The sequence below is a fragment of the Mesocricetus auratus genome, unplaced genomic scaffold (assembly GCF_017639785.1).
Source record: "Mesocricetus auratus isolate SY011 unplaced genomic scaffold, BCM_Maur_2.0 Super-Scaffold_100026, whole genome shotgun sequence".
Taxonomy (NCBI): Eukaryota; Metazoa; Chordata; class Mammalia; order Rodentia; family Cricetidae; genus Mesocricetus; species Mesocricetus auratus.
The window spans coordinates 7,488,359-7,511,895 of NW_024429207.1; the positions used below are offsets into that span (position 1 = coordinate 7,488,359).

At 44.3% G+C, this 23,537-nt stretch overlaps 1 protein-coding gene across 5 annotated transcripts in view; it reads right to left on the reverse strand.

The window, feature by feature from the left end:
- Positions 1-10,015: 10,015 nt before the first annotated feature.
- Irf2 (interferon regulatory factor 2) overlaps positions 10,016-23,537 on the reverse strand; it is a 99,888-nt gene continuing 86,366 nt past the window's right edge. For 4 of the 5 annotated variants that reach the window (XM_005066675.4, XM_013110854.3, XM_013110853.2 and 1 more), the window contains 3 exons: positions 18,188-18,352; positions 12,026-12,072; positions 10,016-10,942 (listed from right to left, as the gene is read on the reverse strand). In XM_005066675.4, coding sequence (XP_005066732.1) covers positions 10,634-10,942; positions 12,026-12,072; positions 18,188-18,352 — 521 coding nt within the window. In that variant the 3' untranslated portion in view covers positions 10,016-10,633. The remainder of the gene's footprint in view (positions 10,943-12,025; positions 12,073-18,187; positions 18,353-23,537) is intronic. The other variant, XM_021225206.2, reaches the window with a different exon arrangement.

A 23,537-nucleotide genomic window follows, 5' to 3' on the forward strand; every position in this document is an offset into this window, starting at 1 on the left:
AACCCTAAAGGGACCATGGCCCCATTGACATACCTGTGAGAGAATACATGTATGTTATTTTAAACATCAGATTTATGGTCACTTGTAGAACAACATTAGGAAATTCCTATAGACTCCTGGGGAGAACCATGAAGAGAGGGAGGGAGAGAGGGAGGAAGGGAGGGAGGGAGGGAAAGAGAGAAGGAGGGAAGGATGAGGGGGGAGAGAGACAGTATCGGTGAGAGAGAGAGACAGACAGACAGACAGAGAGACAGACTCACACACACACACACACACACACACAGATATTGAAATTTCAGAGACTTCTAGAAAATGCCTCAAAATTGCTCTTTCTAGGTTAGTTTTCCTAAGTATACAGTGGGTCTTCTCAATGTATAATTTTACATTTTCTCTATTTATGGAAGGCTCTCTTGGACTTCAGTTCTGTTCCATTGATGGCTTCTCTTCTTCCTGGGACTTTCATTATGTGCATATCAGGTCTCATTTGATGAGTTTATGGAAAATGAGTGCTGGTCCTTGCAGAACTGGCCAAGAAAAAACGTGAAGGGGGAAGACTGTCTAGAAGAAATGAGACAATTTTCACAGCACTGTTGTCACACCACAATGGAAACCTTATTTTTATTATCGAGTTATTATTGGAATGCTGAAGTATTTCCCAAGTGCGCTTACACACGATGCATACTAGTAGACCAGCTGTCTTAAACTTGAGTCTAGCATGTGCCGTGGCAGCAGTACCTTGGTGGCACCAGTGACCTCCATTTGCCAGATCCCTTTTCCTCCAGGTCTCCCATTCTCCGCCTTTGTGGTCTTTGAGTATAGATCCACTATGGATACTTCTACACCAGTGTCAGAGCTGCTACTGTCCTGGCCCCGATCCCTGCCTTGCTTTCAATCAAGTTTTCACCTCTTACCTAAGGCTTCTTCTGCTTACTCTACTGTTGTCATCAGTTGAGGAAAATGTAACAACCTATCTCCGACTATGTCATTTGCAAACAGAAATTCATTGTTGACATTTTGGGAGCACAGAAATCCCAAGACTCGGGCACCAGAATTTTGTACCTTCTATGTGGCCCCGCCTGGTGGAGAGGCAAACACAACTTTTGTGCCTCTTTAAGAAGGATGCTAGTGATAAATCTGAGGGATCTGTCTTCGGGACCTAGTTGCCTCCATTTTTGTCCTGTTGTTCTAGGACAGTGGTTCTCAACCTGAGGATCAAAGGACCCTTTCACAGGGTTCACCTAAGACCATCAGAAAACACAGATGCTCATGTTATAATTCATAACAGCAGCAAAATCATAGCTATGAAGAACAACAAAATAGTTTTATGTTTAGGGTCACTGCAACATGAGGAAACTGTATTAAAGGATTCCAGCTTTAGGAAAGTTGAGAACCACTGCTCTAGGAATTAACTTTCATCACATGGACTGTGGAGAGACTCCAAACACTCACACCATATCATCTAGTCATGTAGATCTCCTAGTTTCATTTATGCTGCTGTGACTTAAAAAAATACCCTGGCGAAAGCAGCTTAGGGAAAGTGAGACTATTTGTCTTATAGTTCTAGGCTACAATGCATCATAGCAAGGGAGTCAAGGCAGGTACTCAAAGCAACAGTTGCATCACATCCAAGGGCAGAAGGAGGACAAAGGCATCTGTACCTAGTGCTGAGCTAGCTCCCTCTACTCTTTTGCAAGCCAAGACTCAGACCCAAGCACTTCCTGTGATGGTCTCTAACTTTCCGTCTCAATTAACTTAATTACGAAAGAAGAAATCCTGCAGTTCCTCACAGAGGTCCTGGACCCAGGTGACTCTAGGCTGTGTCAAGCAGATAATTAAAACAATCCTATTACACAACGTCCAGGGAATTCTATAGTGTGTCCCCCACCACTGCTACCTTCCAGGAAGGTCTGATCTCTCTACCTCACTGTCACCCAGGCTTGGGCCACAGACACTTCCACTAAAGAAGGATGGTGCCAGAACATTAGCCATCATTCAGAGCCATTGTCTTCTTGAGGTATGCAAGCCCTTCTCCATGGGCCCCACTGTTGGATTCAACCTGGTACCAAAGGCAGCTTCTTCCACCTTCAGGGCAGATCTGGCTCCAGCTGGTCTCATCCTCCCCCTGGACTCCAGTCCCTAACACACCAGGACGACAGTTCTTCTCCCATGAAGCTCCACGGCACGTGTGTCTATGAGTTCGTCCAAGCAGAGGCCACAGAAAGGTGTGTCATAGCCTCAAACCCCGCATGTGTTTAGGTTCTTAAAAAGCAGCTGCCCAAGGCTGGAGAAGTGGCTCAGCGGTCAAGGGAACACACTGACCTCATAAAGAGCCACAGTTTGGTTCTGCGCTCCCATGGAAGGAGGTTCACAAGTGCCCATAAGTCTAGCTCCAGGAGACCCCATACCCTCTTCTGGCCTCCACAGGCTCCTGCACTTGCATGCGCCTATTCCAAGCACCTGTGGGCGCATGCATGTGTGCATGCAAGTACATGGGAGTGCACATGCACATAATTAAAATAAAACAAGTCTTTATTTAAAAAGGCATCATCCTCATAGAGTTGGTTGTCCTGTGTAGAGGTCCAATAAGACTCTGTTAGAATGAGAGACAACAAGAAAGCTCAAACGCCCTGCAACTCAGTGCTCTGCTTTAGTGAATGTGCTAAAATAGGTCTACTTTCAAAATTACTGAGTCAAAGTACCCCACATCCACAAATCTGGTGAGAATGATGGCAAAAACTTGCCCTCGATGGAAATTATGTGGATGGCCCAGAATGAAGCAAATTTCAATATGCCAAACATCACACATTAGTGTGAGTCCTTTTATAAAGTGCTTGTGAATCTATTTGTTTAAAATTTAAACTACCAGAAAGTTTTGACTCTTCAGTATTTACCAGAGAAGAATTTACCCATTAATCTTTTTATACCAGTGCCATAGTAGAATTAGGATCTTTCAATGAAGTCCAAGATATGAGGCTTGAGGGTGAGGTTAATATATATATGTACACACACACACACACACACACACACACACACACACACACACACACACACACACACACGTCTTTGGGTTTCATTGCTGTGAAAAGACACCATGACCATGGCAACTCTGGTAAAGGAAAACATTTAATTGGGGCTGGCTTACATGTTAGATCTAGTCTTTTATTGTCATGATGAGAAGCATGGCAGCATGTAGGCAGACATGGTGATGGAGAAGTAGCTGAGAGTTCTACATCTGGATCAGTAGACCAGCAGACAGCAGGAAGAGACAGTGAGCCACCAGGCCTGGCTTGAGGTTCTGAAACCTCAAAGCCCAGCCCTAGTGACATACTTCCTCCAATAAGACCACATTTCATAATAGTGCTACTCCCATAGTCTGGGGTCCATTTTCATTTTTCATTCAAACCACCTCTCTCTGTCTCTGTCTCTGTCTCTGTCTCTGTCTCTGTCTCTCTCTCTCTCTCTCTCTCTCTCTCTCTCTCTCTGTGTATGTGTGTGTATGTGTGTATTGCAGTCACATGTTTGAGATCTGAGTTCCTCAATGATAAACTCTCGAATTCACATGAGTCTGGGAAACTATGGATAATCTGGTACCAGTTCTCCAAACTACAGCTCATAGCTAGCTTTTGCACAGGTACTATAGAGGCTGCAAGTGAGTATCTACACTATTCTTCCTGTATAAGCAGCACTATCACATTTAATTATATAACAGCCTTACAAGTGAGGTGTTAACAGCCCCATTTTTAGAAAGAAACTGTTCTTTCAAAATGTCAAGACAGTTGTCTAAAGCCATTAGCAAGTAAGTATGAATTGAACACAGGCTGATCTGAAATGAACGTGTACCCTACACTTGAGGCAGTCATACACTTGGATGCAAATGCAGGACTTAGTTCCAGGCCAGCCTCAGCAACATAGAAAATATAGCAAATGGAGCCAGCCTGGGATCTAAATAAACATCATCAAGGATGGAGAGTTTACCCAGAGGTTAGAGCACCCATTGCTCTTCCAGGGACATGAGTTCAACTCCCAGCACCCACATGATAGCTTACAACTGTCTGTAACTCCAGTTCCAGGGGACCCCATGTCCTCTCTTTGTTTGTGAGGGCACACGCACGGTGCACAGATTTACATTCAGACAATGCACCAATATACATAAAATAACGAAAATGTTTAAAAATTAAGAGCAAAACCAAAAACAAGTTAAACAAAAAGCCTTGTTCCGGCCACTATGTCAAGCTGCCTTTCCACGTTTGCTGAAGTGTTCAGGGCGAAGTTGCCTCCTCTGGGTAGTCTCACTGCTTGTAGCATTCTTGCAATGGTCTCTTGAGGTGGGTTGGATATCCAGAACAGCCTGTGACATCCATTCTCATGAGTTCATAGTGTAACCTTCTCTGCTGCTGTGGCTGGAAATCCGGAACCCAATTTCTCAGTCTTAGTCTTAACTGCAAAATTGGACTCTACTTGTACAAGAATGGGAAGTCAGTGGTGAGACTGAAGCCATTTTCCTGATTCAGCTGTAACCAGTCCCAAAAGTGACAAGGAGCCTTGGGACTTTCTAAAGTAATGGCTTGGGGTTCAGTTACGAAAGTTGTTTATATTGAGAGCTAGTTGAGGTGGCTGTGACAGGCACTCTCTGATGAGACCGAAGCTAACGCAATGTGTTCACAGAGCCGACGTCTCCCAGAATCCCACCTCCACAGTGGCGATGGAGGTGGAACCCACCCTTCAGAGCCTTGTCCAGCTTGCCCACAGAAGCGGCTGCTTCTCCCTAGTCAATGCCTTTGTGCTTAAAATAGCTAATGTGGTTTTTGCTTCCTGCAACAGAGCACTGCTGATACGAACCATTTTCCTTCTTTTCCTCTAACTGCTGAGCTCTGCAACTGCCAGCCCTGCCAACACGAAAATGATGGCTTTGAGTATCCCCACTGCCCCGTCTCCCTCCCCCCCATTTTATTTCCCTCCATAGCCTTTATTGTCACCCAATGGTTACTGTTCATTGACCGAGTCTCTCCCACCCACTCACTGCTGGAATGCATGCCCTATTAGAAGTTCCAGTCACTTCCGTGTGGCTTTAACACGTAAGACCAGCATGTACTGGGAACTTGATAGTGTTGAATGAATGAAGTCTGTGTCTCTTCATAAAACACACCGTGCCTAAATGAATGGATTTGTAATAGACTCATCATCGAAATACCTCCAATAACACTTTCTTGGGAAGCTTAAATATTTTTTGGACATTCTCAAAAGAGTACAACACATTATCCTCTGATTTTAGCATTTTATCCAGGGCAACTAAAACCTACCCCTTACCTGAGACAGTTCCAATTTCGACAGTGAAAATTCCTTATTCTACAGAACCTCTCCGTCATTAGTTACCAGATTCAAGCCATGAGGTGCTAGAAGAAAGTCACTTAAAATTATCCCACTTTAAATCCTGCAAATAGAAACTTAAAAACATGCTAACCATCCAGTGGCCGGGTTGCCATGCGACCCCCTAAAGTCACTAGTTAGAATTCAAGCAAAAGCTTTTGACTGTATTTTGCACTTCCCTAAAATTCTAATTTCCACATTGGGGGAATGTCGTGGAAGCTGGGATTGTGAAGCCTCTTCTGCATTTCACAGTCACATTAAAAGCATGATGTATGGGCTTCCCAGAGCAAAGATGCTGCAGATAGAGATAAGAGTTGGATTTACAGCCCTGGAGGGGAATTGCTGGCAGACAGAGTAGTGAGCTCCACAAAGAATATTTGTCAGTGTTCATGCTCAGAGTGGATAAACCCTGGCTCATCACTAACCATAGGAACCACTCCTAACTAGTGGTTTACATCGTCCTGGGACCTCATGCACATCCCCAGTACAATATGTGGACTTAAAGTTTCTTTGAAATGGTATGTTGGGGAGTTTGAGGGCAATAGGAGCAATCCCAGAGACAAGACCCAAGCTTTAAGCAGAAGGAAGCTTTCTGGAGTCTTTTCCCTTCAACAGTTTGTGTGGGTGCATGTTAGGGGTTCCAATTTTAATATATCCTTCTCAGCAAAAACTTGAGTTTAGAGATATTAGTGGCCTAGACATTTTTTTTCCAGACCTGCACAAAAGGTGGTGTCACTCAAACCCACTGGGTGAGTTTGACAGCAGTGACTCTTAAGCGGTGAGTATAAGGTATTAAGTCAACAGCACAGTATTTCCCACAAAGCCAACAATCCGTCTGAACATGGTGGCAGAGTAGATATGGAGAACGTGACCAAATCTATAGGCTCAGGACACATGTTCTGCTTTCTTTTGAAATCATGCCAAGGGATTCTAGAATGTGGTCTTGCCGGACTGCAGAGACTCTTAACTAATTTTTTTATTTGCTTCTTATTTATTCTCAGGGTTCTGGGGATTGCATAAGGCCCTGCAGATGTCAGACAAGCACTCTCACTGAGCTGTACCCCTAGACTATGTAAACTCTGAAACGTCCCTTCTCCCAATCCCTTCGCAGCATGACCAAAGTTCTTGGACAGACAACATTTTTGCTAAAACCAGCTATCAGGCCTGGCCACTTCCTTCCTCCGAGGCTCTATTTTCAGACAGTGCCTCAGCACCTGTTGTTAGAATGGCCACAGAGGCAAATCTCTTTAGAGCCCTCATTTATGATCACAGCAGGGCCAGCAACGCCCAGGGTTCTGCAGAGAATCATTTCTGTGTCTGCTAGGGCAGGTAGGGGTGCAGAAGTTAGCCAGCTTCAGGAACAATCTCCCCAAGCACAGCATGTACTTTTTGGCATCTCCTTACCCAAAGCTCTACACACCCATGGCAAGACCCCCTTCTCCAGGTCTACATCTGGAGTCCAAGTCATTGATGAAGGACATAGCTGGGGACTAACACTGTCCTCATAACACTAGCCATGATGGTATTTGGTGCAGGAGATGCTGGTGTGATTATCTATAGATACCTGCCTTGTGCCACTTATGAGAATGGGAGCGTGGAGGAGATGCTCCTTTAAGAGGCTTTCAGTCCTGGGAGAGATAGAAAACCAGTGGGGATACCCCTTGGGAGGGGTCCACCACGGCCGGAACACAGTGGGGGATGTGCTCAGGCTCCCTGGCAGGTTAGATTCCTAGCCCTGTGGCTCTATTCAGTCATCCCAGCCTTAGGTTATATCAAGAGATGGAGTTTCAGATGAAATGGCTTCATACAACTAGTTAAAACCAGTTTCTGCCTCCATACTATTTCCAAACCCCAAACTAGTAAAGGTATTGGATATTCTACCCCTGCAAGTGTGAAACCCAGCTATCTGTTTGCCAGCCTTTTCCTAGGTTTCTTTGTCTGTCATCAGGAAAGATTTGGCGGAAGACTTGGGTTTTGATTTCCTCCTTTTATCTGAGTCTGTTTGTCCAAAGCTAAAGTGACATGGGGCTTTTAAAGCCTGATGAATTCAACACTCAAAGGACAGCCTCTAGCAAACGGAGGGTCTAATGTTTCATCTCTCAGATGTAGGGGCAAGAGGCCATTGGGGCTTAACACATTTTTTTTCATTCACATGGAAAACACTTTTAAAAGCATCAACTTGAAAACTAAGAATCCTGAAACCAAATCACTCATCTTCCCCGTTCCTAAAATTTCTACCTCTGGAGCGGGTTACACGATAGTACCCTTTGCATTTGGGGCAACAACAACAACAAAAAAGGGTATCATTTTAGGGCTTTGATGGCTGAAGGATTTGTATTTCTTAGCCACATATATCTGATATATTCAAGTAGATGGAACATAGCTTTGACATCGAAATAAGGAAAGAAGGCTAGGGATGAAGATGGACGTATGGAAGGCACCCAAACAACACTGTGGCAGCCGATCACATCAAGGGGCTCAGTTAGCCCTACCTTACTGCTGTTAATGAATTCTCAGATCACAGAGGTGTAAGGAACTTTGTTACGGGTGTGACCTATAGAGAATGGAAACTATTGTCTGCAAGGCAGTTACAGGGCTACTTAAAACACACCCACAGCAAAACCCATCATAAAAGCCATATCAGCACACACAGAGGCCAACTAAATAAATCACGTGTCCCCGGCACTTCCTTTAAGTGACAACAAGCTCTGTCCATCTGGTTTGTTTGGTTCCCTCACGCCTACCCCAGGGCATTGTGTAACTTACTTGTTTTCCTGTACTCCTGGCAAGTGCGACTTAGAAATAACTCAGCCTTCCGTGGGGGGTATTTTAAGCATCATTCTGTTTTGTGGTCTTATTGGCAATAGAGTATTATCTTGAGCACCTGAATTGTCTATGTCTGAATCCTGAATTTAGCTGCTAGTCTGGTTACCGCCACAGGAATGCAGTAAGGCAGCGGCATGGCATTATGGGTGCGGAAGGGAGAGCAGACCTACTGATCACCACAGGAGCTAGACCAACTTCTATTACTAGGTTTGTGTTGTTTTGCAAACAGAACAAAACAGGGTGATTAATGAGATTTTACAATATAAACTACCAAAGGGAGGGAGGGCTCATAGACTGGGGACCTTACAACTTGTCCTAAGGAATCAAAATAAACACTCCCCACAAAGGAGCTCTGAAAAGAAACAACCGGCCACCTGTGTGAGGCGTTTCAAACTCACCCAACAGTCACGTGTTTCCATTGATTTGCGTTCGGGGATGATAATTTTATGGTCACTGGCTGTATCTGCAGTCACACATAGAGATAGACATAAAAAGAGCCCTTTGTCCTTTCATAAATTGAAAGGACCTTTCAAACATTAACTTAGTGATCTTTTCACAACCCTCAAAGGTGCCAGGAAGGCAGCTATGTTTTAGTATTCTACGGAAGCATGGGAGGCAAAAGAGGTGACCTTCTCAAGGTCAGGGCTGTACCTTGAAACAAGGTGTGTATATGAAGGCAATAAGGATAATTCAAAAGGAAAGAAAACAAAATTCCAACTAGGTGATAGAGACCAATGTTCTCAAAGTCATACACTTTCAAAGCAGGGCCTTCATTTAAAGAGCCCAGGCCTTAGAAGCTAGAGTAACACAAAGGAAGAATCCAACAACTATTTCTCACTACTCAAAGTGTTTTTATCTGTGCCCAGATTTTTAACACAACACAAACGTGAGCTATGTCTAAGCCCACAGTTAGGGCAGAAACCACACCGAGATGAGAGGAATCTATTCACAACAGAGAACTGAGGAAGAGGAAGCAGACTTCCTTCAGAAACCCTCCAGACTTGGGCTCCACCAGCATCCTGGCCTTGTGTTGCCTGGGTAACCTGAGCAGAGGGTCTTCATTTCAGGTCTCCACGCCTACCTCATGGAACAGTGATGAACACCCTTTCTGTGATGAGCAAAGATGGAAAGGACCAAGATGGTGTTGGACATTCTGCCCAGGGCCCAGTGCAGTGGGCACTCAAAAGAGGAAATTATTCGCAGCCTCACCATAGGAACCATCTATGTGTTTTTGTGAACGGGAAAGGAAAGCATGTTGGACTCCGAGAATAAACACTTTGTCAGCCCTGATCCATGATTATGCAAATAGACACAGATAAAGCCAGAAGTGATACCCATTAAAAATTTTAACTATATACCATATTCATTTATTATCAATCCACAGGATAATTTGATTGCTACATGAGCTCATAAAAGTTTTTTTCACCTTTACAAAATTAAAAAAAAATGTGCCACAAGGATGTAATAACAACTGCTGATAAACAAGAAAAGGAATCTTAAAATTATAAATTTGCTGTAGAAAAGATAAAAAACAATTATATTTTATTTAGAATTTTACCTTGAATAAAATATTCCCCTGTATAAAAAATAAAAAAGCTTGCTCTGGTTAGAATTAGAGTATTTTCGTCTTCAAATCTGGGAATTTGCATAATATTTCCATGACAGTTTTCCTTTGTACCGCGTGGCATTCAAGCATAGCAGATTAGAAAGATTTTTTTTCAAGCAGTCTTAAAGTGGGACAGCTGTGGAGAAATTAATTTTCTTCCTTTCCTCCTCTTCCTCCTCCTCCTCCTCCTCCTCCTCCTCCTCCTCCTCCTCCTCCTCCTCCTCCTCCTCCTCCTCCTCCAAGATGTGGATCATTGCCTTTGAGGAGAGAAGAGGGGAGAAGGAACGGGACAGGTGGGGTGGGTGGGACTGGATGGGAGGGGGAGGCGTGGGCAGTGAGGTAATGGGCACAGAAGGGGACTCCGAGTGTGCTGTGAAGAGCAAGATCACAAGAAGGCTACTGTAAGTGCTTCAAGATAAGGTGCAGAAGCAGACCGCAACGTGGCTAGTACTGCCCTATGTACATATTCACAAGAATAAAAAATTCCAGCTAGTTCACATTTTCTCGTCCATTCTGAGGCATCCACTCCACCATGCTGGCCTTGACCGTAGGCAACGCAGCACCTCCACTGCCCGTGTGGCTGTTGGTCCATGAACTTGAGGGAGTAGCTCTGGGAGATCCAGCAGGTTCTAGAGATACACATCTACCAAGGGGCTGGAGTCCTGAGTTAAAAAGAAGCTCCCGCCCTGGAGTTGGACACAGCAATCAATATTCTATTGTCAAGGCTTTTCCCCTTCGGATTTGTCTAAGATAGGGATCAGAGAGAAAAATAAAATACAAACAAATAACGACACAAAGCTAAGAAATCCCAACAACCACCAGTGAGTCAAAGGCTTAACAGCTCTTGACACGCGCCTGGGTGATATCAGATGTCTTCTTGATGACGCTGGCCCTGGTCTCCCGGTCGGGCCGACTGCTGCTGGGTGTGGGGGTCACTGGAGCAGGGAGGGAGAGGTCTGTAAATGGCGGCCAGGAGCTGTTGTAAGGCATTGGACAGCTCTCCTCTTTGATGGTGACCTGCAGATCTGGTTTGCTGGAAGTGACAAAGGTCGCCATGCTGGGTAGCAGGTAGGTGCTCCGTGTCCCCATGTTGCTCAGGTACTGCTTGCCTTCAATGTTCCTCTTCCGCCAGTGTGGTCTCCCCTTTGAGAGAAAATAATCAACACACATACGTTCTTTTCCTCCCCACTGAATGCCATCTGCAAAGCAATGGCTTCTCTTACTTTTCAAATCAATTCCCACTTGCTATCTCCCAGAAACCTGGCCAAGACTATTCTGCAGAGACACAAAATAAGGGGGCAACTTGACTTCTGGTTCCTGTGCCCAGGCTGCCTGGGTTGTATACCAGATAGTTTCCAGTCACAATGGTTGGCCCAACTTAATCACTTACCCTGAGTTTTCAGAGGAGAACAAGGAGCTTAGAAACAGTCAGCAAATGCGCTTTGATTGCTTTTTAAGTGGATGGGGCCTGAGAGTCACATTTTCTGAACCACAACTGGCCTCACAGTTGCCAGGCAGAAAAGGGGTTAAAGTCCTTGGAGAAGCCAGATCATCCCATATGGGAGCATGGATGCTTACTGTCTTCTCAGAATTCCTGACCTCGGAATATTAGGAATTCAACCAAACATCAGCTTCTTCTCCAAGCTCCCTTTTCTCCCTATCAGCATTTCAGCCCATTTCCTGCCATTGTGTGAGCCTCCCTACAGGGAAGCTGTAAGCAGGCTGGACACACACCCACCTCTGCAGGACCACTCAGGGAAGGCACGGATCTGTGCGAAGATAATTTTGCTAGCTGTTCCTGATGCTTACTTCTGTCCACTCTTTGGGCTGGGCAGGCCGTTCTACTCCAGTTGGCAAACCAGGATGTTTACAGCCATATGAGCATCAACATTTCCTGGCCTTGACTTCAATCTTCTCTTCCTGCCATGCTCTATTCACCTCTCTCTCTGATGGGCACATTTAACTCCCCTTCCTCCCTCCCAGTGCTCAGCACTACATTCTACAATTCCGAATGAAAAGTTAAGGTAAATTTTAGGCTATGTGCATTCTGTGTCTTGTGTCTGTCTCTCCTTATTCAGTTACACACACACACACAATCACACACACACATACACACTCACACACCACACACAAACACACTCATACACATACCACACACACTCACTCACACACAGATCCAAAGGTAAACCTGTGCTTTAAAACAAGAGGCAATAGGAAACAGCTCACCTCGGCGCTCTCCTCATCGCTAGGCACACTGTCGGTAGTTTCACTTTCTGTACAGAAAGAAAAACAGAAATATTCTTGTTGCTCAAGCTATTTCAGAGACTCAGGAAGTATCTTAAAAACCTCTGCCAGCACTTCAGGAATAAGAAACTGCACACACCCTCTCCCTCCACTTTGTGAGGTCAAACACTTCCAAGTGAGACAAGCCAGAGTGAATTTCAGTTCTTTGCTTGGTCCCCTAAGAGGAGTGGGCTTTGGAGCTGAGTGGAGAAGCTCACTTTCGAAGCCACACTGCCACATCTTCTCCTGATACATCTTCTCCTCCCTGAAGCTCTGTCTACAATGCCGCACACTGTCTTCTTCTAGTCTAACCCAGTAGTCACAGAAAGTCCTGGCACAGTGAAACGATTCAGAATCTCTCCTTGCCCCCTCCTATTATTAGTATCCTCCCTTTGGGTTTATAGAGATCCAGTTTCTACTGGAGTCTTAGCAGGTGGCCATGTTCTAGATACCCCAAGACCCTCATTCCAAGTTTGCCATCTTTGGGTCCGTCCTCTTGACTGTGGGTAGGAACTGTGACTTGCTTTAGCCAACACAACACGGCAAAGATATAAATACTGTATGACCATGATCATGTCATCTTGTAAGATTTAACCTGTCTTTTGTTTGCTGGCTGTGTTATGGAGGCCCATATGGCAAATTTAAGCTAAGCGTTGCTTCCAGGTAAAAGGTAGCAAGAAACAACACTTGCAAGGAATTCAGTTCTGCCCAATGCTGTGTGAGTCAATGGCTCAACAGTTGACTGTCGGACAAGCTGCAGCAGCTCTTGCCAACACCGGATGACAGGTTAGCAAGGCTCTGCTGCAGAGAGCCCACCCCACAGAGACTGTGAGACAGTTTAACTGTGTATTGTGTTAAGCCATCATGCTTATGGTCATACTGCTACAGGGCAATAGATAATCCATTGTAAACCTGATTGGACCCACCAGCTGTGAGACACAGAGAACAAGTCTTAACCACAGTGAGCTGCAGTTACCTGCCCCTTTTCAAAGAGGGTTACATAGCGAGTAACTGAGAGAGTATTGGGTGTCTGGAAAGCACAGAGCTGACACACAGCGCCTGCAATGCCCTTGGGAGTCAACACCAAGTTTGCACACTGGGCTGGACACAGCAGGGTCAAATTCACTAACTGGTGATTAACCATTATCTATATGTTAAGTTTTACAAATTAAAAAATGACAAAATGGCAGCTTTTTCACTGTCCATCGCCACTGCAAAAATTAATGAATAGAGGATAGAACATCTAAGATACACAGACTCTTGTAGGTCATTTTGTCATTTTAATGACAAGAGCTGGACATTTAGAAAACCATGGCAAGGCTCAGCTAGGGCCCTCGTGTACCAGTCCTGTTCATCCCTTACAACAATCCTATGTCAGAAAACAGCTGCTGTCACCTGGAAATAAGTTGTCTAGAGCTTCCTACCCTCTTCCACCCTGCCACTACTGAGTTGCATGCCTGATAGCAGAATTAAGCTCCAATGACTCCAGGCCAGCCAGAGCCCTTTCCACCATTCAGTGCCCTGGCCAGAGATCGGTCTCCCCACATTTATCAAGTGAAAGGACAAATGGACAGACTGTACCTCCAGTGCATTCCTTAGTCAGCAAGCATGTGAGAGCGACAAGTCTCACCTAGGAATGCTTTTTGTATGATTCTCAACCACTGTTCTCCGGGGACTTCAGACAAGCCTGGGAGGTTGCCAGGGACTGACCAAAAATCAAATCATTTGTTCCTCCAACTCAGAATGATCCGCCCCACACATTCCCATGTAGGGGCCACAGATGCCATGAGGAAGCCTAGGTCTTAGCTAACAATGATTTGAGTTACGGAGATAATCTGCCAACAGGCGCAAGAAATGTTTTCAGGCACAAGTAAACGAAGACCAGAGAAGGAAACGTCCCTCCAAACACAAAGCCACATGAGCCTAGCCTCCAGAGGAGGCCGGACTGCTCCTCCCAAGAAGAAAAGCGAGGAATGGAGATGTTGAGAAACTTGCCAAGTCTCGGACTGAGTCAGGAGAGCAAAGAAAACAAAACTGTACTTCAGATCCCAGAGTCGTAAACACAACGCAGAGCCTGCCTTCCTGCTGGCAAAACTTCAAGATCCCCTTTCTATTTTCATGCTTAGTTTTGTTTGTGCTCTGAAGCCAAAGTTTCTCTTCCTTCCACATGCATCAAGCCAAGCCCCCCCCCGCCCCCACTCCTCCTAATGACTCTCCATAAATCTTCCCATGCTTTTTCCCTCCAAATAAAAGCAAGCACACAAAGACATCAGGCATGCCTTGGAAGGCAGAAGATTCAGAGAAAGGAGCTGTTGACACCAAGGCCCTAGGATCCCACAGGCTCAAGACACAGTTGGTGGAGGATTTGGAAGTTAGATGCTGGGATAAACTCCTTGGTAAGACTTTGAACAGACCTGGTAGGGGGTAGGAATGTTAGTTTCCTGTAGGTACCCCAGCATTCAACTGGAATAAAGCTGTGGCTAAGTAATGGCACGCATATTCTGTCCTTGTTTCTTCGGGTGACACAAACTTGAGTTGGAGAGAAGCATCTCTAATTTAAGGTCAACTGTCCCTGAGTACTTAGGGAGTCTCTCCACCTCAGGAATCGGATGTAAGAGTTTGGATCTTAATTGTCTCCAAAGGTTCAAGTGCTGAAGACCTGGTCCCCAGATGACAGTGATGTTGGGATGGGCTGGGAACTTTAGGAGGTGAGATCATTGAACTCATACCAGTGCAGGGGGGTATGGGGATCCCCAGCTTCCTCTTGTCTTTCTTTCCCTTCACAGCCAGGGTCGGAGCAGTTTTGCTCCACCGAGAGCTTCTGGCCACAGCATTCTGTTCCATCACTTGGCCCAAAGCAATGGATCCAGGTAGCTATGCACTGAAATCTCTGAAACTGCGAGCCACGGTGTCTTTTGCTCTTTTAAAGGTGATTACCTCACGTGTTTAGAGCAATGTGGAATGTACTAACACGCTGGTTAATAATTTGGATTCTTTTAGAGCCTTGAGAGCCTTTAGTCTAGGAAATGTGGTACCCAGAGCTCCCATCTAAGGATCCCAAAGTTTGCTTTTGGATGAATGGAGGTTCTTATAACTATTACTCAATAGTTGGCTCTAAGTCTTCATTCCTGTTCTCTTAGTTTTACTCTACTTCCAGAATGACTTCTTACATGACAAATGAGTTCACTGTAGCTGTGGCTTCCAGATCAATGTGACTGCCAAAATGACAGTGTGGATTATGTCACTTCCCTCTTTTATTAGTTTGGATACTTTTCAAACTGACTTCCAATACAATGGGATAAAAAAAAAGTGATTAAAGTTGCTTTTCAAGGGTAGTCAGAAAAACTGAAATATTTACACAGTGGTAGTAGATACAGAATAATTGATTTAACCTTTCTGGCCTGTTTTCCTACAAGCCGCTAACAGGGAAGAAAGTAATTTGGACTCAGATCAGTTGACATCAAAGGCTTTTCCAGAGAGGCAGTTCTAGAATCATGTCACTCCAGTCCAGTTTTTAACATCTGCCTGGAGGATACATATTGCCAAACCACCTCCAGAACATCATAGGGAAGGAGATGATATATTTTATAGAACACATTATTGTATTATGTGATATCTAATATATTTTCTGGAAGGCTCTCATTCAATGAAATATGATTAGCATTGATTTCTTTCCATATAATTTCCTCAATTACTTCACTAGAAGATGCAGCTGATCACTCAGCAGCTCAACTCCGAATCTTAGTCTCCATGTCAACGAACTTTGCCTTATTCATAACATACATATGGTTTCTGGGAGAATGATGGCTGGCTGCCCACACAACCTCTATTCTCTTGATTCTCTTGATCATATAACCGATTCTTATTTTGATTCCCACACAACCTGTTTTTCCACCTCCTTTCTTCTGAATTACCATCATGGTCTTCTTTTACTAAACCACCAACAATCTAGTTAAACCCTAGGAAGATGTGATGCACAGCCACATCAAAATACAGTGAAGGGATGGGGGATACAGGCCAGCGGTGGAGGGCTTGTTTCTATCATGCCTGAAGCCTTGGATTGGCTCTTCAGCACTGCAAAAATAACTAAGTAAACAAACAAACAAGCAAACAAAAAAGAGCAAGAAGGTCTTTCCAGAATCCCCAAGAAAAGCTCGAACAGGTAAATGGGTCTACTTTACGGCTCCACCCCGTAAAGTAGTGTTTAACAGCTACAGCAGCTGGGTGACTTAGAAGAAAGCCATGACTTTAGCCTTAGCTCCACAAACAGAGGGGAAATACCTCAGTGCTTAACGTTTCCATTAGTTCTGCATGAAGATTTTGGTCTCCCTCCTCTGGTGGGTCCCTTGACAATCAAACAAGACTATCGAATGTGACCCCGTGTAGCACTCTGATGAATGTCTAAGAACATGGATTTATCTGTTGCTAGTTTTTCATTCCTAGACTCACATTAGCATTAGAGTCCTCGTTTTTTGAAGAAAAGAGAATGACATTTATTTCCTTGATAATCAAGCAGGTCAATCTATACAAATTTCTATAAGCAGTTAGTATAATCCCCAAAGAACAATAAACATACAACAAATAATATAGCTACCGGGCCCTGGCAAAGACCAAAATGAGATGGACACGTAACATCAAGAGTCCAAACTGTCTCTGATGAAAGAGTGTCTGATGGCAAGTTGTTTGACAGGTTATAGGATTCCTGTCACTGAGGTTCGTTCTCCCATTCTTCTTATGCTCCTAACACAAAAACAAGCTGTGATGTATTCCAGGTAAAATAAGCCAGTCGCAAAAGGATAAAAACTGCAAGAATTCCACCCACAAGAGCCCACTGATTAGACAGAAAATAGGTGTGGCTCTCAAGATTCGGGTAGAGGAGCTCATGTTGAATGGGTGCATCATTTTAGTTTTAGAAGATGAAACACTTCTGGAGATAGGTGACAGTGAAGGTTGTACAATACTGTGAACATACTCAAAGTCATTCAACTGGACACTTACCAAATGGCAAATTCATGTTGTATGTATTTTATTACAGCTAAAAAATAAATTAAAAAAGAAAGCTGGCATGTTGATTCATATGAGGTGAGTTTATCTGCCGATAATTTACAAACAACTGTGCTACCCCTGTGTGGCCTCCAACGCATATATAAATGTCTGGGGAGAAAGTGATTCATTTGCTAGAGCTGACAGACCTTTCTCATGCCTGGGTCTCTGCTTTTAATAGCTGCAAGCAATAACACTAACTCAGAATTTATATTTCCTAATTGTGATTGAGTCCCAAAAGCTTAAATGGAGATGGTCAGGAAGGGAGTGTAAGATGATGTAATTCTAGTGACAAAAGGAGCTGTCATTTTCTTAGTTTGTCTAATCCTGTAACTCTGCCTGCACTAATTTCTACAATGACAGTACCAGTCCCCAGGAGAAGCAGAAATGGGATCAGTGTCCCAGCTCAGTTAGAAGCAGCACTATATAATAAGAGAAGGAGGGAGTGAGGGAAGAAGGGAGTGAGGGAGGGAGGGAGGAGGAAGAGGCAGGGACGGAGGGAGGGAGCAAATACATGGAAATGGCAAGTATAGCTAGGTGAATTAGATCTAGCAATGACCTCGAAGCTGAAGGCTGATAAATATTGGTCAAGTGACCTTGAGAAAAGTATTTCACTTCCACAAAGAATCTAGAAAAGGTGATTTCTGAAGTCTTATCTACCTTAATAAAATCTAGATCCATCAAACCATTCTGACTCCAATTCTGTTAATTTAGGCAACTACATTACGAGTGAATTTGAACTCACATGTGCCAGGACTTTTCAGTCTTTGCCAGTTCTCAGTAACTATATCATTTCTTGCATATTTATCATGACCATGAAGCATTTATCCCAGGAAATGTCATTTGTAGACCTAAATGAACCATATCATGAGCAGTCAAGTAAAGGAATACCATGAATATATCTTCTAACAGAGGTGTTCAAGATGTTGTCAAGAACATAAGAGTAAGAACAATTCCTCAATAATAATTTCTAGTACAGAACAGAGATTTCCTGTCAGGTGGTGCTTGACTGGGTGATCTGTTTCCTATTCAGTCTCAAAGTCACCCTCCTGTTCCCCTTACCTGCGTAGGAAGACACAGGAGAAATCTGTAGAGGGTAGAGCTCGCTCATGCTGACTGGCTGGTCATCACTCTCTGTGGTCACTTCCACAACTTGGCAGATGTCTGGTGGATTAGTGACAATTTCTTGATCTTCAATGTTGCTGTCCAGATGGGACTGTCCTACAACTTCAAAGAACAGGAGACTATCATGCCTCAAAGTCTCGAGATTATAAGATTATAGCACACACTCACAAACAAAACCTTCCTCAGCTCAAGCAAGATGCCAACTAGGGTTCAGATTCCAGGCCTCCCCATGTCGCCTGCCAGGAAGCTGAAAACCAAACTTGAGTCTGAGTTAACGTTATCAGAGAAGTAGCCTGCAATGAGTTGACCCAGATGTGTCCCCCATGTGCCTGCATAATGGCACACTCTGGTGACAGTGTTCTGAGTATCACACTCAACCTGATCACAGTCAAGACCTCAGGCTTCATCTTGACCAAATCTCAGGGCAGATATCCTAATTCTCTAAATTCAGCCTAGTTCTGTTCTCTGTTCTTGGTCTGCAAGAGGGTGCTGTGCTTATTTTTCAGGATTCTGGGGTCTAGACAGACATTATCAAACCTTCACAAGAAGGAAAAGACACAAAACCCCATCCACTCTGCCATTTCTGGCAGAATGGAAAGGGGAAGTTCTTCTCATACCTTTTGGGATCGAGTGTGACTGACTGTCCAAAATAGCAGAACAATGAAGTAGTCTAACAAATGTTAAGTGCATTAATGGCCCCCACACTGGTAAGGCATATCTAAAGACTCTGAAACTGCTTCCATATATTGTAAATTGAAGTCTTTATTTTGGTGAAGAGGAAAAGCGACTGTGGGGTACCCAGACTCGACTGATAGATCTACAAGACAATCCCTTCACTTAGCTCAGGGAACATCAGAGAAAAGTGGGCAGAAAGACACTGAGAGCCAGAGGACCAGGTAGTCTACTGTGACATAGTTTGTTCTATAGAAGACAGAGAAGCTGTACCTAGGAAATCTCAACCATGTAGTTGTCTAACCAAAGACTGAACATGACAACACCAGCTGGCATGAGGGACACCTCATGTGGCCCCATCTCTAGGTAATTGATGACTACTGAGGGAGGGAGAAAAAGTCTTCTCCTCTAGATTCATACTGCAATCCATTGAGGTTGGCTTCTTTTCCCTTAGCATAATTCCCCACAAGTCACCAAGTCATGTGAACCCCTAGCTGGCTCCCTATTGCTGGCGTACATATTCTGCTGTTTAACTTTTGCAAACTGTTGGAGAACATATCCCATCTGTTTAACTATCCACCCATTGAAGGATGCCTGGGTTGGTATCAGTCTTTGCCTAGTGCAGACAAGGTTGCTGTGAACATTTTTGTTCAAGTTTTCCACAAACATGATTCCATTTCTCTGGGATAAACATCCAAGAGTGTAATTGCTGGCTCATGTGGAAATTCCACGTTGAGCTCCCTAGAACCAGCCAAACTGTTTCTCGGGGCAAGTGCATATTTTACATTCTCATCAGCAGTGTTACAGTGATCTAATTTCTCCACATCCTTGCCAGCATTTGGTGTTGTTGCCATTTTTTTATTTTAACCATTCTTCTGGGTAAATAGTGATAGTCCACTATGTTTTTAATTTCAGTGTCTCAGATGCTACATTTTAACTTCGAATGGAACTGATTGTATACTACTGTCAGCAGCTCACTGCGCTAAATGTCTCTGAATATTGGCTCCAATCAATAAAAGGGAAGAAAGCGCTGTGCTAACACATTTCCCTGAGGTCCTCAAAGCACAAGACTACCATGGTCTACATTGTACTTATGCGTATGGAGGTTAGTGTAACATTTAAGTCATCAGAATGAAGCACTAGGACCCTGATACAAACAAAGAAACCGGGGCCGGGAGAGGCAGAGTCCCTTATCCACAAGCTCACAGTGTGGTTCTGCACCGTCCTCTGTTCCTCTTCCTTCCCATCCTTTTGCAAAGGCAAAATGCTCAGGTTTTGCCAGAAGAGGCCACGTGCCAGTCTCTCTGAAAGTTATCCACTGTCAACAGCTCTGGTGTCAGCCACTTGAAGCTTCTCTTTGGTTGAAACGTTGTAAGTTTGAACACACTTTTCAAGATTTATTTTATTGGTGTGTGTGTGTGTGTGTGTGTGTGTGTGTGTGTGTGTCACGCCAGCATGTGAGTGCAAGTGCCCTCAGAGGCTTTGGATTTCATTGGAGCTCGAGGCAGTTGTGAGTTGTACAATACAGAGTCCTGGGAACTTATCTCCGCAAGAGCAAGATAAGGTTTTAACTATCAAGTCATCTCTTTTAAGCATTTATATCTCTGGGCATGGTGGTCATAGCTTTAATCCCAGTGCTTGAGAGGCAGACACAGGAAGATATCTGAGTTCTAGGCCAGCTGGTCAATACAATTAGTTCCTGACCAGTCATGGACACATATGCACACAAGTGAGCATGTATGGGCGTCCGTGTATGTGTGTGTGTGTGTGTGTGTGTGTGTGTGTGTGTCTGTGTGTGCTGTGTCTGTGTGCATGTCTGTGTGTATGTCTGCGTGTGTCTGTGCATGTATGTGTGTGTATCTCTGTGTGTAGTATGTGTGTATGTGTGGTGTGTCTGTGTGTATGTCTCTGTGCGTGTGTACAGGAAGCAGAAGGAGCAATGGAAATAGAGTCCTACCATAACTTTACTTCAATCAAAGCCTCTTTGATTTCAATGCTTCTAAGCTCCTTTCTCCTTTGTGCTGTCATTCCTAACAGGTACAGGAAGCTGGCTAGGACTGTAAACAATGGCGCAGCTCAGGTATCTTTTGCATCTGTCCCTTTGTTCTACCCAGGAGTTCTTTCTCTCTGTTCTTTTTCTCACAATGCCCAGCTTAGTTATTCAACCAACCCAGACTGGTGGAGCATCTGCCTGGCACAGACAGTGTTATCTGGTTCTGGAGGGGCAGAGAGGATGCAATGGGGATAAGGAATAGATTCGTAAGAAGTCTAGAGGGCACCAGGCCAGCATATAGCCATCTATGGAAGAGTGGAAGGCAAAGAAAGGCTGAAAGGGAAAAAGCAAGGAATGAAATCCAAAGGGAGATCAAAGTCAAGGATGTAAACTTTGTTGTTGTTCTCATGGTTTTGTTTTTCCCCCAGCTGGAAAACCAAAGGCTTCAATAAGGCAGGACTAGAGGAGATGGAAACTGAGCTATGGGTACTGCTCAGGTGGCCCTATTTTATTTTCTAGAACCCTCCCTGAGCCCCATGCACAGATTCCCTTGACCTTCCCCTAAGCACCTTTCATACCCTGTAGTTGGAGCTCAGCCCAAGCTATAAGACCTTGCAGCACATCCTGATTCTCTGCCTCGGTTGCCAGCTAACCCTTTACTTGTGTGCACCGTATCTGGGAAGCTGGGAACTGCCATTAACACTCTCTATACTCCATCACGGTCCAGGCTCATGGCTGGCACCAGCAAAGAGCTCAACAGACATTTCCTGAACGAGTGAAGGGAGCCAGGCTCAATGTTTAAAGCCAGAGTCTGAGAGGAGTTCAACAACTCCCAAATATGGGACATGACAACTCATGCTTTCCACAAATGTCAAGGGTTGCAGTAAGTGGGCTTTTTAAACCTTTCCACAGTGAAAAAGACATGGCATACTATATTGCTAGGAGAAGTTAGGGGTGAGAACGTTTTGGGTTGATGAAAACATTCTAGCTCGAATGTGCTGCTAGTTACACAACCAAAGGCATTGCCTAAACTTGGAGAATTGCCGGGGCGGGGGGTGTAACTCAGAGGAAGAATGTTGAGTTCTATACCTAAAATGAATTAATTTTGTCCCTTATTTCAGCTAATATACACAGCTTGAGAAAAAGCACTGACAAGTAGCTCCATTTACATTGTGAGTGGATCCTGAGCACTAGCTGGTAAGACAGACAGCTAAGTTTTTTTCTTCTGAGCTAAGATAAGAACTAGATACCCAGTCTACACAGTTGCATGATCATCTCTGAGACCAGACTTCCTTCACAGGGCTGTGCTGCTTTGAGAGGGAGGCAAGTTTCTCCAACACATGCTGGTGGGAGCCATGGAAAAGTCCTAACTCTCCAGGGCTGTCCCTCCACATAAACAGGGAAAGCCCAGAGTCCGGGAAGTTCTGCGGGCGTGTGCAGACACTGGCATTCTTTCTACAGCACACCTCTATGTGCTAGATAATGAGTAACCTGGCTGAAAAATAACAATAAAACTCAACTTTCTGAGCACACCCTCAGAAAGCCTCCCAGTCCTATAAGGAAAGTGCACTGTGACTATGATCCCCATTTTAGATAAAAGTTAAAAACGTAATCAAGCAAAGGTCAGCTACCTAGTCCATGACAGATCTGAGGAGTCCAGGTCAGCTTTCCTTTGACTACAAACTTCAATTCCTCTGTGACATGGTTCTCCCTAAACAAAAGTGACCCATACAGTTCAAACTGCTCAACTATTACTTCCTAGGCCCCTTTCAAGATAAAACCTTCCAAATCTCACCATAACCAATCATTGGGCCCATAACCAAGAGTGAAATTTTTTTTCCGCCAGCTTCCTGTTTGGTGCCAGAAATTCTCATCTGGGTCAGCAAGCAAGCCATCCACCAAACTCATCCAACTTTGCATGGCCAGGCCCTTATGCAAAGTCACCCTCGGGAATGTAACTTTATCTGAATCTAGTTTCCGAGAATCACAAGAATATTATTCATAGCTGGTTACTGATGGACCGGTTTGATGGCTTAAGAGGTCATGCTTTACTTTATTAACAATTGTTAGGTTGATCCGAGGCCCCGCCTGAGAAAGCAGCTTGCTCCCCGGCTTCAGAGAAAGCGATTTAGAGCAGGGACTATTGGAAACTGAAAGGCCCTTGAGTGGGACTGGCCTACCATTTTACAGTTTAAAGAGCTGAAATGCTGAGCTGAGGTAAATGACCAGGGTTACCAGGTAACTATAGGGCTGAGCAATGAACTTATTGGCTGTGTATATAAAGCCAGACAATTGACATCTCACTTTCGGGAGAAATGTATCCTTAGACGGGTTGAGAATTGAGACTCTGCTGACACGGCATACAGGGAAACACGCTTTCTACTCAGATGCATGTTAATTTGAGTGTGGAAATATAGCCATCCTATCTTCCTTCTAAACAGAGGACGACCAACTGTACATCTCACTTGATCCTCCAAACTCCATGCAGTGTGTAGGATCAGCACCAACGTCTTCTTTTTATACAATACCGTAGCTTTTCATTTTAAACAATATTGTATCTTTCCGCTTACAGATAGTAGTGCATGTCCTGTTTGCAATTCAAATATACAAAAGTCTCTGATT